Source organism: Misgurnus anguillicaudatus, chromosome 17 (genome assembly GCF_027580225.2).
Source record: "Misgurnus anguillicaudatus chromosome 17, ASM2758022v2, whole genome shotgun sequence".
Taxonomy (NCBI): domain Eukaryota; kingdom Metazoa; phylum Chordata; class Actinopteri; order Cypriniformes; family Cobitidae; genus Misgurnus; species Misgurnus anguillicaudatus.
The window spans coordinates 39,920,202-39,934,867 of record NC_073353.2 but is presented as its reverse complement, the minus strand read 5'-3'; the positions used below and the strand labels follow the sequence as shown (position 1 = coordinate 39,934,867).

Sequence of the window (14,666 nt, the reverse complement as noted above, 5' to 3'; positions counted from 1 at the left end):
GGCTAGGCTACAAATTAGCTTTTTTTTGGTCCTTAGCTCTGTGTTGTTTTATGAGGTCCAGTGTCTGTATGTAGTAGCACCACGGTCCTTATTTCACTTTGTACTGCACTATATACTGTATGGTTAAAAATGCCAATAAAGCTTCTCTTGACTGTTGACTTGAAATACAGTATATGATGCCAAACTAGCATTTTTATTTCTGTTTTAATGTTTTCCAATGTAAGTTTGTTGTCTGTGAGAGAAAAAGAAAGATGATTATCTTTTCCAAGGACAAAGATCTGATTCCATGTTCTCTGAGGGATTGTAAATGACCTATTTACATTCTAACCATTGGTGTTAAAGTGCTGTCTCAGCATGCTTGGGTACAACTGGAGATTATTGATACCACAAGGTGTTTTTAGTGTTGCTAAGATCAAATTTATGTTCGAAAGAGCGAACTGAAATCGAAAACTGATGAGCTCAGGGGAAGTTATTTAAGAAGACAACAGGAAGCGCAGTGTTTAGATTTGAGGATGCACTTTATGTTCATCATAGCGCCGGAGAGAGAGAGAGAGAGAGAGAGAGAGAAAGAGAGAAGTAGAGGAAGACAAGTTCATACAGACAAGTTAATATACACAAAGGTTTGGTCTGAATTTGTGTTTCTCACGACTTTTTTTTACGTTTTGAATGCAGATATACAATTTGCCTCTGAATAATTTTTTACTTCAGACTTACTGTAAAAAAGATGGAATTAGAGTGGATAGTAAAGGAGAGTCAACATCAAGTGTGCAGTAGACATGAAAGCGACAGTACTGTTTATAAGTTTAGGTATCCCAGCATGCACCTCATGGTTGAGAGAATGACTAGAATGTGCAAAGCTGTAATATTATAAACAAAGAGAGGCTCCTTTTTTGTAGCTGTTTCGAAAGAATGGTATAGTTTTGAAAGGTTAAACATTTTGATAGACACAACATAATTCCCATAATTGATACTTTTTAGACGACTCTATTGTTCATTAGTGTTGAAAATAATTGTAACTTTGTAAATAATAAGAAGGTGTGTCCAAACTTTGAATAGTGGTACTTAGTGATGTAGTACTCGATTCCGGTCTTAGACTCAAGATTTCTGCTTTCTCTGACTCATCTTGGACTTGTTCCTTCAAAGGCTCGGTCTTGACTTGGAGGAGAAGGACTCGTAATTTCAGACCGAGTCCTCAAGACCAACGCATTGTTTTAATGTTCATATAAAAAACACATAACAATATTAATAAAATGCAATGTTGACAGGCATTATTTGAAAATGACATCCCATGATGCAATGCAAAGATACTGCTATCAGAGCCATTCATTTATCTGTAGAAAAATAGGCAGAAGATGATGCATGTGGTAGGGATTTTTTTAATGATAGTAAAAGCATGGTCCATATTAAGACGTTAAGACTGCTCCTCTAAACAATTCCCATCTAGCTTAGTCTGTAGGCCTAATTGTTGATTATGAACTGGGGTGATATTAAATCATGAATATGAAAACTGACATGTTTTTATGGTCTTGGTTACGACTCAGACTTGCTTCCTCAAAGACTTGGTCTTGACTCAAACTCGAATGTATTTAAAAACCAACGGACTCGGTCTCGACCCTTCAAAGACTCGGTCTTGACTTGGACTCGGCATAGGTGGTCTTGTCCCTATCACTAGTGGTATTGTATATACAGTACAGGCCAAAAGTTTGGACACACTCACTCGTTCTTTATTAATATTTTTTCCAGATAACAGAATAATAATAAACTCATCCAAACTATGGCATAACACAAATGCGACTGTGGGAATTATGTTGGTGACTAAAAGCATCCAAAATAAATCAAAACTCTGTTATATTTCATTATCTGAAGTGCAGTCACCCTTTGCCTAGAAATTGCAAAACCATACTTGTGTCATTTTATAAAGCAGCTTCTTGAAGTTTCACTTTAGGATGAATTTTAAAGAATATTGAAGGACTTAACATTTAATCCGGGCTCTTATTGGCTGCTTTTTCTTCAATATTCAGTGTAAGTCATCTATTTCACAAATAATATTGTAAAATACAATTTTAGAAAGTAGTTTGTATGGTACAGCTATATTTTTGTCTACATATGTAATTTTAAGCAATGAACCATACGTCATCAGATTAAATGATTTTTAAGATCATATTTAACATAATAGTCATGTGTGTCCAAACTTTTGGCCTGTACTATATGTATACATTTTATCTCAGCTACACTTTATTTGGCTTTTAAAAGATCTTAAAGAGTTTCTTAAAGAGTTAAATCAATCCATATAGCACATATCAAATTGTAAAACCACAGTGCCTGATGGCCTCACTCAGGAATGTAAAGCATGCAAGTCAAAGGAAACGAAACTGCGCGGAAGGGGGATCCAATGTTATATCCTATCCACTCCTTCAAAACCTAACGTAGTTCAAATGACATACCCAACATAAATAAACAAAAACAAATATTAACACAATCAGCAGTAGTGTTTTTAAGGAGGCTGTGTTTAGTTTTCATTTAAGATCTGATAATGTGCAAACCCCCCTCCGTGTAAGCAGCGCAGTGGTTTCGTCCATAGTGGGAGGTGTAGTTCTCTGGAGAAGTCATCGCAGATCAATGAACTGAGCGGAACAGACGGGCTGGGCGAGCCGATAACAGCGAGAGTCTGTGGGATATACGCCGCTCACCCTTCCGCTACGCAAATTCTCCTGTTCGCTCGTAAAGATACGTCAAAGTACGACTACATTTTCGTGCAGTTCGGTCTCTATGTTGTATAGAGTCAGATATACAACTTTACCTTCTCGTCGCTTGGATATAAAAAGCACAGAAACATTTGTAAGACATTTACTCACCCGTCGGCGGAGATTCGCGAGCTGAGGATGATTTTTGCCAATTCTGGCCACACAGTGAGGACGTCGCATTACCGTAAACAGGTAAAACATAACATCTTACGCTTTAAAAAAAGTAATGATCTGAAGCGATAATTCGAGATTGTATCGTGTGGAAACTATATGGGTGTTATCCTTGCACTTTTATCGTAAATACAACAACGTAGCGGATAAATGTAACGTCTGGGGCAGGACTTCTGTTGATTGACAACTGAAAGACTGCTCGTGTCCGAAAGCCGCGCGCCTTGAAACTAATCCCAGAAGAAAAGCTGTCATTTCCCCCTCAGTTGGGTGTGTATGTTGTGTTTTGTTTGCGTTTCATTTTATTGTGTTACAGCACTGGCCCTCATTCGCAGTTTTAGCACACCTCTTTCACCCGCCCCATCGAACCCGTCCCACGAGTTTAAAAATAGGCCTGTATTTGATCAAGTTTTTACGTGTCTCGTGCACGTCATAACATTTTCCTGCGATGGGAATATACATCCACAGCCCTGCCCCTCTCTTCCTCTTCAGAGGTGCATGTGTTTTACTAAACTGTGATGGTCAGAAGTCACATTGGGTGTATTTGTGGTCTCATGACGCTTTGATTCATAAACTACTCTTCTCTAATCTGACGCATTTAAGCATTTCACAAGATTCATTGCACCCTTGGCTTGGTATGTCTGTGGCAAAATAAAGCTATAATAAATTGTATTTTGCATTTAAAGATAACGAAGCACATCACGTTCCCCCAAATTTGTATTATGGTAATGAAAATCTCATTCTGAACATAATGCGGTAAAAAAACGATATGTGCATTTTTATTTTTAAAGGTGCACTATGCAACTTTTAGGAGGATCGCTTGACAGAAATGCAATATAATATAGATAACTATGCTTTTAGTGGTGTATAAAGATCTTACATAATGAACTGTAAGGTTTTTAATTCCTTAAAATGAGGCGTTTTTTATCTACATACAATGTGGGTCCCCTTATATGGTGCAAAATGGCGTCTTTCATGTTTCTACAGCAGCCCTAAACGGACAAACTGCTCTGTGCATAGCTTTGTGTAGCCTGACGCACACCTTGCCAAAATTTTAACAGCGCGTCCTTTCTACGTGGTCCGTAAGTGCTGTGATTGGTCCACAAGAACCCCTCCCGTCAGGTAAAAAAACTACGTCATGGGTATTTCCGTTTGTGATGGTGAGAACAAAGATGGGCCAAGTTGAAGAGTGATTTAACTGAAACTGCAATAAAAGTCGCTGTCTATTTACCTCAAAACGCAGAAATATAAATGAAAACTGACACGTAGCCTACGCTGCCGCGGCTAGGCCGTAGGATGTATGCACAACTAGGTATGGGCCGGTTTTTGGCGATATGATAACCTTTAGCAAAAATACCACAGTTTCACGGTATTACATTGTTGTGGTATTGTCATTGCAACATCAAAATGTGTTATTTTCAAATGCCAGGTAAAAATAAAGCCTTTAAAATATAATATGCTTTCAAAAAATATATATGATATTTTCGTAATGTATATTAAATGTAAACATCGAATCAATCGCATGACTTTTTTGTATAAACACAGCTCATACCTTGGAAATGGTATCGCAGAACATTTTAGTGGTTTTGAAACCTTGACTGTTTAAAACCTCGGTATACCTTGAAACCGGAAACCGGTTTGCAATCTCACTGCTAGATACATCATGTAGTGCCTTTCACTACCCTTCATTACGGTATTTCGATTGTATTAAGTAAAAAAGAAAATGTTGTGTTACAGTTATGAGAATCAACATTGGGAATAATGAGAATTTAAAAACTAAAAGATAAAATGTCCAGATGTATTACTGCAATAGTGAGATTTTGGGGGAGGGTGCAATGGCAAAAAATATTAAAGATATTCTTGTTGTTTTTTACGCAAAATATAATTTCATCTTTCTTTTGATTTGCGGCTGAAATGTGTCCATGTCGCGTTTTAAGGATCTTGGTTACAGGTAACTCAAAGGTCATTGTGGATTGGATTCAACGACCTTGTGACCTCAGTGTCTCATGACGGAATTAGATATCATCACATCTGCGGATGCCTTCGTATTTGTGTGTTGCTTGCTTTCAATGCATCATCTATTGACGAATTATCATCAGCACAAGAGATTGACTGCTTGATAGAGGAAAAGATGGAGAAGAAAGGCTGTGGAGGCGCTATTATTCATATATTCATAGCCCTACATATATTTAGCAGCCGAGCAGGATCTCTCGACAGGGTGAGGGCGGTTACTGGAAGTTCAGTGTGTTTCCAGCTCGGATATGATGGGCTGTGTAGGTCTGGGGTGCTCTGATAAGAAGGCAGTCTCTCCCCACTAAGCAGAATAGTTGGACAGATGTGAGACACAAACAGGCTTTGAGTTTCTAAGTACAGCCAGTTCCACTCTGGGAATGCGTGGGTTTTCGTCAGACTAGAGGACCTTACGGGGGAAACACTGGTTTCTCGTCCTCAAAGATGTGCTTTGTCCGCTTGTAGGTCCAGTTGGTGCCTCATTTCCTGTTTGGAAGGCTGTTCAGCAGTGCAGTGATCAGATGAGCTGTTTTGTCTTGTTTTTAAGAGGTCTGTCCTAAAAACAGTCTTTCCACACGATAAATAGACGCCTTGTTTTCTTGGACATGCAATGTTTATTTGTTAAAAGAAATAAAAAATTTCCAGCAGAAAATATACATCAACATCTTTATGAATAGCAGTTTGGCATGTCAAAGCGTGATGCTTTAAACTCTTTAGTGTGTGTGTGTGTGTGTGTTTGAAGAGATTAGCGTGTTTCAAGGACTTCCTGTTTGACCAACAATGTGACTCACTGCGTCTTTTTTCCCAGCACATCCTGTTGGAACGCTTGAATTTATAGGATAATAGCTGGATTTTTCTCTATAATAGAAACAGACACCTTTTTAGCAGCTGGGACTACAAATGAAACAATGTTATTTTTATGTAACATTTCAATTTATTTATTAACATACTATTCACTACAGTAACTCTTTTGTGAACGTGAACTAAACATCTAGGTCAAAGGTGAGTCAGAGGTTTGGCTAATTCAGTAACCCCTCTGACACATTAAGCAAATTATTCATTAGACTTAACTAATTTTAACTAATAACACGTGAGTTGTCTGGGAGTCATTAAGTGGCTTGAGTCTTCAGAAGAGTTTAATGGTGGGGATTTTTGTTTTCCTTTCCATACAGCATTAGTTTATGCTCTCTCTAAATTCATGGAGAAAAACTGCCTAATAAATCTTTAAATAATTCAGCTTTGGAAAAATAAGCATACAGGTGTTTGGAATGACAGGAGGCAAAGTAAATAATTTTATTTATGGGATTCCTTCAATAATCCACACCCTTATTAATCTCAAGTCTCATTTATCATGACATGCATTCTTATGCAGCCGTGTCAGACAGTGGTAAAAGGGGCGGACACTGAGTTGCCCAGGTCATTTCGATTAAACACTGGCCCTGTCCTGGCCCGACCCGTAAATGGTCTCCCCTTTAATAAAATGATATGCTGTTCAGCACTGCTGAATTTCACGGCACTAAGATCTGTGTTTTTCTCGGCTGTCAATCATACGTCGTCTCAGCGTTGTGATGGTTTACTCAACTTCATGTCGTTCAGATCCTGTGTTATTTTCTTTCTTCTGTGACACAAAAGGAGGTCTTAGACAGAATGTAAGAGCTTCTCTTTCCATACAACAAAATAAATGGATGGTGATTTATAGATGGTTTCCGCAGTAACAACATAAACCGCTTTCGTGGAACAAACTTAATGTCCGGTAAACTCCACAAAGAATCAATAACAACAGAGTCCTTTTAGAGTAGTTTATTTGTGATAAACAAGAGGTAGATTACCTTAGTTCAAATCATAGCTAAAGCGTATAAAAACCTCACAGAGCTAACGTTACTGTGTAAAATGTGTACTATATAATGTATAAAATGTTAACTACAGATCGGCCAAACCTCCTTTACATAGCGCTGATCCATGATCCCTGTCTCCCTTTGTCTTAAGGAAACAAAAAACATTTGATATTTTCTACGAGGTATTTGTTCCGGAGTTAAGTTTAACCACTAGTCAGACAATTGAAAGTACAAATCTTTTGAGTGTGATTATATTACTTAAGAAATAAAACTCATTTAAAATCTATATTGTATTATTTTAAAAGTAAGTTTTACTATACAATGGTAATATATTTCTGTCAACTTCATTATGTTTATCAGACTTTTATTTTGATGGGTTGTCAGTGCGTATTTATCGATCGCATTTCTCAATGAAATCTGCGTAAACTCTGACACTCTGATGAACTTCATGTATTCATGTCCTTGGATGCTAAAAACAGTGGGGTGATGACATCATCGTTTCACAAAGTATACGGATTGGCTGTACACACGAAGCCGCAATAGTGTAGTTTGGACTTATCCACTCTGAGACCCGGTTTCAGAAACAGCGGTTTCAGGCTCCCAAAACGTGGATTCGTTTGGATGAAATGCCGATACGATACCAAATTTTTACATATAGACTGTTTCAGCAGAAACAACGTAAACAAGCAACTTTCATGGAACACACGTAACATCCGGTAAACTCTGCTAAAAATCAATAACAATAAAGTAATTTTAAAGTAGTTTATTTATATAAAAACTAAAGCAATATAAACAACACACAGATTACCTAGGAAACCAAAGCATTTGTTATTTTTGATGAAATAATATCTGATTTGTTCAAGAGTTCAGTTTAGCAACTAGTCAGACTATTAAAAAACAGAATCCGCCAGACACGTAATCACGGCACCGCACGTGCGTCTAATGAAACCGCCTATACAGCTAAAGATGTCTCCATGTGAAGGAGCTTTTAAATTGCACTTCTATACAAATCCTATCTCAAAATCTTTTATATTTGTACTGTAAGTACATTATTTGTAGGTTGATTTCCTTGAAAGGGCGTGAAGGCTTGGTGCAATCAAAACATTGCTGTGTTTGCATCCTGACCAGCCCAATACAGCAGCATTAGCATTTGTTTCGAGGCGGGTCTGTCTGTTAGCCAGTAGTCATGAGGTGCATTGAGGAGACAAAGGGGAATCATTTTATACTTTTAGTCAGTGACACTAATGTATCAAAAATTACATGCTTCAGCTTTAAGGTGTTGTTTGGCGTTGAGTTTCTGGTTGTCTTGCACACCTGTGAAACAACTATTGTTATTCATTGATAGAAAACGCAACCAATTAAACCAAAGGAATGTATTTTAACAATGAACCTCATGTTCATTTTATGGTGAAGATTTGTGTAAATGACGAGACTGGAGCTCATCCAGCAGACTGTGTAACTGCGGCATTCCACAGATTCCAAACGCTTCCTCTTTCTTGTTACTTCCACAAAAGAGGGAACGCCGAGGGCACTCGAGCAGGAAGATCGCCACGGCTCCAAACATCTGGGTCCATACAAACAGGATGGAAGTGAGATGTCTTTGCCACACAAGAGCTCTATTAAAATCCCAAAAATTGGATTTTTGAATCACATAAGGCCGCCATTTAGGTTGGCCATATCGAAGTAAATTAAACAAATGCATTTAAATGAATAAATTATACAAATATTGTATATATTGAGCTTACATTTTTGTGTGCGTCCATTGTACCATAAAGTAAAAGGGATGGATTTTGCTTGTGTTATATGTGTAAGGTCCACTGGTTGACCACTTTGTGAGATAAGATATTTAAGGTAATAAAGCTTTACCTAAGCTGTCAAGGGCTGAAATAATTGAATGTCTAAGTTCATGGGTCCTTGAGGCAAATTTTCCATGAGGAGAGAACTCTTCTGTGAAATTTTAAGTCTCCAAGTCAAATGAGTTTGCAGGACTTACATAATGGATGTTGCAAATTTAACTGCTAGCTGCTAGGCAACCATACGCCCTATCTATCCCATAATTATGTGAAATGCAATTTGCTCTTCATGCATGCAGGGTTCACCATAGGAATGAAAAGTTATATACGTCAATTAAACTGGATTCCTAATGATGCTTTCGAAATAGTTGTTGTAGACTAGTTAATGTTTAAAATCTTTGTTAATCGAAATAATAAATTCATCGTTGAGATTTAACAGACATTAAATATAAAATTGAGGAGTTCTCCACGTTTCCTGCCCATCTCAGAGCAAAGGTGACAATGTCTAAGAACAAAACTAGTGTTCATCTCTACAGAAATAGCTCACCCTTTGGCTTCCTGCACCACGCTCACTTCCTTTAAATTCTGGAAGCGTCCTCTTCATCAGCTGTGCTCCTGGGTTAGAGACTCAGGCCTCTGTGGACCCACTTTATGCTGACATCTGCTTTCTGCAGAGATACGACTGCACTGCAGATATGGATCAAAGCGCTGCCAGATATTCATCCTAACAGTGGACAGATACCCACTAGTGACACATATTGCCAGTTTAGCATTTGAGCTGACAGACAGGAAGCAGATCTTCTGGTTGCACACTTTCTTTTCAACGGGATTTATTATTACAGCTTTCTTAGCTGTTTCTCTTTTGAATACATGTTTAATATTAAGAGTTACTTTTTATTAAAGGGGTGGTTTAATGCTACTTCATGCATTCTGACTTATAAACACAGTTTAAGAGTTGTGATCCTCATGCTAAACAAATGCAAAGTGTCAATATCTCTGGGTGAAACTCACACCTCTTCTTTCAGAAGTTTTTTTTCTAACATGGGTACCCGTTACATATCAGTGACCCCAAATTTCTTTTATGGGCACTTCCCCTGGAACAGCACGCCCACATGTCAATCAGAGTGAAAGTAAACGAGGAGGACGCTCATTATCATTGTTCCTTCGAGTAGAAGCTACAAGAATCACTGCATGCGACAACTTTGTTTTATATTAAGAATCAACAATGGAAAAAGTATGTTTTTGGATGTAAGGAAAATACAGCCTTAATCAGCTTTCCAGCCGTATGGAAGCAATGGATATAGTTTGTTTATCCGTAGTTGCAGTGGAGTTTTGCATGTGTGTTTGTTTAACGCTGGATTTTGTTGAAATGGGGCGGTTCAACCGGGTTATGAGTCACAGGCGGTACGTGAAAGGGCATCAAATGTCTGTGTTTTGTTGGCAATCAGTGTGTAAGTGCATATAATGTAAACGACACGAATGTGTAGTGAATCATAAGTTATCCAGAGATAGTGGGATAATGTTTTGTGTGTGTTGCTTGCTCTTGACTCCCTCCTCCCGTATGGATGCTTCCAGGATCTCATGCTTTCCATACCAGAAAGAATTGCTAGAGCTGATCAGTCTTTTATAAATCTGATAAAACTGTCTAAAGACTCTTAAGGTGCATTCCCACCAGCCGCAGTAGAGGCGGCAAAGACGGCTATTTGTGAGTTGTTGGACGCTTGAACATTTGATTTCATGGCTTCATTCGCATCATGGGAGGGGCTTCTGAGACTCCGCCACTCCGCTCGCTTCCTGTAATCATGTCACTACTACAGCAAGGTCCTGATTGGAACCGGATCGGAAATCCGCCGAAGTTCAGATTGTTCAACTCACGCGCTTACCGCGTGTACCGCGCCGCAGGATGCTTAATCGCGTCTTTGCACTGACTTAACATGTAAATCACTCGTGCTTGCTGCGTCTACCGCGTCTGGTGTAAACCCTGGATTAGAGATCTGAAGGATGCAATACTACTCTATAGGTACTTAAGATTAACATGAGATGTTATGTGAGCTTTAATATTGTAAGACATGTTTTATGGCTTTATTATTTGCACTTTTATGCATATGCGAGAAAATCTGTGAAATGGATTTAGACTTGGCAGGAGGGCTAGTTTATGTGTTAAATTATGTGCCATACTGGCAGACTGTTGTTTAGATTCATTTTGGTTTGTTGGTTTGTTTCATTCATTCTCAATATTATAAAAGCACTGAATCAACAAAGTTAAATGACCGTTTCCAGAATTCTTGTTGTTAATCCGTGTAATAAATGCTGCAGTCTAAAGGAGATTAACTGTCTCTGTGACACTCCTCATTCAGCTTCTGTAATCTCACAACTGTCAATAGTCAGGTATCTAATACTCTGTTTACCCGGGACAGTCCCAGTCAAGGTGTGTCTTTCTGTCTGAACAATTTACTTTTTCTCAGAATATGGGACATTTAGTCAGTTATAATAATAGATATCAGGTGTCATTTTGAGCCAGACATGGCTTTCCAGCTTTCCAGAATGGACCAAAAAAGTAGAGAAAATTATATGAGAACAAAGATATTTTTTGCAATAATACCAAGAGAACAGTAATGTAACATGCATAAAGAATAATACAATGAAATATACCTCCTGATAAAAGTAAAGTTTTAAGATTGGATCATTGTCATTATTAATAACAGAATTTACTTGCAGTCAAGTCTCCCTCTCTTTTATTGTGTGTATTTTCTCAGTACCATAGAAACTATTCACTGTGTACTTTTTGCTTACCTTTTTTGTTTGAGAGATTTTTTTCACGACTCTTTTTGGCTTTTCCTACAGCCCCCTGTTGGCCCCACCTCCCATCCAATGGCTCCGCCCAGTCCTGGAACCAACAGCACCAATCACAGCAGCAGTAGCAGCAGCACAGTCGGCTGGGAGCAGCTCAGTAAAACTAACCTCTACATTCGTGGGTTGCTACCGCAAACCACCGACCATGACCTGGTCAAACTCTGCCAGCCGTAAGTACCGCTGCCATCCATTACTGGAGATATTGATCGGGTATTGATTGATTCCCCTTACCTTCAGATTACCGAAGGCGTGTGTGCGTGCGTGCGTGTGTTTTAATTCTCTTATGTACCTGCTGGCTATGTTCATATCGTTGCATTTTCACTAAGATGAACAAATTGAAGAAATAGATTTTACTGTCTGTCTTTATTGTGTTAATTTGCTGATGTAAAGGTGCCAAAGAATGCATTGTAATAATCTGTTAATTTGTTCTCTGATATATACATAGAAGATATGTGGCTTTATCAAGTACAAAAATTATCTAGAAACGTTTTTACATGTCTATTTACAACCCTAGGATTTGCCTTTAGACTGAAATGGTCTATTATTACCTTATTTTAAAGGGTCATGAATGATAATGTTGAGCTCTGCTCTGATTGGCTGTTTCTCAGAGCAGCTCCTTCAGTACCTCTCTGTGTGTGTGTGTAAACAGACCTTATGTTTGTGTCTGTATCAGATAGAGATACAGAATTTGAGAAACAATTAATTATTTAGATTGTTAATGGATGTTTCTGAGTGGTAAGTTTGTGTTTTTTCAGTATGGACCGGCAAAACATAACTGTAATGTCAATAGTAGAACTTCAGCCTAAACACTAACATATAGCGTTAACTCAGCAGTCACAGCTTTGTTTTTAGCATTGTAACAACATTGTAATTAATTTAATGTTGGGGCGTACATCTCGACTGTAACATCACAGTTGATGTTGAGATCGTTCTGTTTTCCAACAGTCTTTTGCATGCACAAGGTTTACATAAAAAGGAGAAAACAATCGTGTTTGAGGCTTAAGATATGTCATTACCATATATATAAAGTATATTATTCATCTATGCCTACATAAATACAGTTTTTTTTCTACAGCACCTTTAATCAGTAGTTGAGTGATATTGGTGGTCAGTACATCAACACATTTCTATGCAATATGTTGACATTGATTTCAGATGAGTTCTGCGAAACTCTAAAATGTAAAAAATGCAACATGAAAATGTTGTTAAAGTTGTCCATAGCAATATTCCAAGACTTCTGATGCTATAAGGCTTAAATTAGTCAGTTTATCAAATTCTTTTGATTTTTGGCTAAATCTTGCCTTTGGAAAGCACAAGTGTTAGATGTAATGCTGTGCCAGGATTTTATAGGCTTTTCTGAACAGCAGTTTCCTTTGTGTCTCATTAAACCCAGTTCTGCTTTAGGAGATCAATGACATTGTCCACTGGGTCAAGACTCTTATTGCTACCTACAGGGTCATGCTTACAATTTCTTTATGAAAGCGTGTATAGATTGAGGAATGATGCAGCAGCTGCTTGAGCAGATCTGAGGTCAGTCTGATCAGATTAGAAATGGAATAGGATTTTTCAGGCTCTTCAGATGTTAAAGGTCGTTTGTGCTAGTAATAAATAGTTCTTCTATGGCATCATGAAGCATCTTTAGGGGGCGTGCACAGCAATGCGTTTAAATGCGGTTGAAAACGCCAGGCGGACACCGACTGCAGGTTTTTTCAGCTGAGCGCTTTGGTTACTGTGATACTTCTGCTTTGTTTATCAGTCGTTGAACGATGCGCAGGTTGGTTGATGTGATATTTGTCCCTCCCCTCCTTCACAGTGATTGGATGGCCGCGTGAGAAGTGACATTGGCGCGTTGAGCGTATCACCCAAAGTAGAACATATTTTTTAACTCTTGGTGCTTAGCTTGACTTAACTTCTGTAACCACGGCGTGTGACTATTTTTTTTTTTCAACATTATGCTACAAATAGGGCTGCAACGATTCGTCGATGTTGTCAACAAAAATCGATAACAGAAATAGTCGACAATGAATATCATTGTCGAAGTTGTCGTCAGACATGTTTTTTTTCCGACTGAGTGAGGCGTCTCTCTTCATTACAATCTCTGCCGAGAGTCGCACATGCGTATTAGCTTCTCTGCTCAGTGATAACATACAGAAATGGCGGCCTCCAACGCAGCAGCAGCGCGTACCAAAACATCCGAAGTTTGGGAGCATTTAAGCCTGGATACGGCGAATAAAAAGATTACCTGCATGGTTTGCAGAGCAGTCTTTGCGTTTCACGGCAGCACCTCGGTCATGCACGAACATTTAAAGAGAAAGCACGTCGGACAGTTGAATGAAACGGAGTTTGACTCAGCTATATATATATATATATATATATATATATATATATATATATATATATATATATATATATATATATATATATATATATATATATATATATATATATATATATATATATATATATATATATATATATATATATATAGCTATATATATATATAGCTATATATATATATATATATATATATATATAGCTATATATATATATATATATATATATATAGCTGAAATACATAAAATCATAGTAGCTGCAATTATTAAAAATGTAAAACTTGTTTTCATTGAATGTAAAACATTTTCATTGACCTACCCCCTTCTTTCTTGTTTACTATCATTTTCCACAGAATTAAAGCAATCTCATGCTAAATTTTAGAAAAAAATAATAATTATTCGATTAGTCGACAAATCGTTTCAATAGTCGGTGACTAGTCGACTATTAAAATAGTCGTTAGTTGCAGCCCTAGCTACAAATGCTGTTGATGGGATGTTTTGGCAGCGTCTAAAGCACGGGATACACTGCAAGATTGTTGCAATCCCATAAGATCATTACCGTATCACACTGTGCGACATAGATTGCTTAAACTTGGGTACGACAAGCATGTACGATGATGATACATATTGAATCGTAGGCTGCGACACGCATTAGGGCAACGTCATCAACATGCACTAGTTGTAAAAAAACAGTACGCAGGCCATGCGTTGATCATATATTTGGTTGCAAGACCGGGAAAACACTCTCACTGTATGACATAGGACCATGATTACAGAAATCTCCACGATTGTTTCACGTCGTGCAGTGTATCCCGGGCTTTAGACATTGTTGGGTAAAGTAAAGGATCATTGGATGACCTGTGGGCTGGCACTGAAGTGTTGTAATCTCACACAGGCTGGCTCTATCTCTGAGTAAACTCATATTTCAGG

At 37.9% G+C, this 14,666-nt stretch overlaps 1 protein-coding gene across 3 annotated transcripts in view; it reads left to right on the top strand.

Moving 5' to 3' along the window:
• rbms1b (RNA binding motif, single stranded interacting protein 1b) overlaps window positions 1–14,666 on the top strand; it is a 70,197-nt gene that overhangs the window by 12,005 nt on the left and 43,526 nt on the right. For 2 of the 3 annotated variants that reach the window (XM_055216279.2, XM_055216280.2), the window contains exon 2: window positions 11,395–11,573. In XM_055216279.2, the coding sequence (XP_055072254.1) occupies window positions 11,395–11,573 (179 nt within the window). Of the gene's footprint in view, window positions 1–2,606; window positions 2,937–11,394; window positions 11,574–14,666 lie in introns of those variants that run through there. The other variant, XM_055216282.2, reaches the window with a different exon arrangement.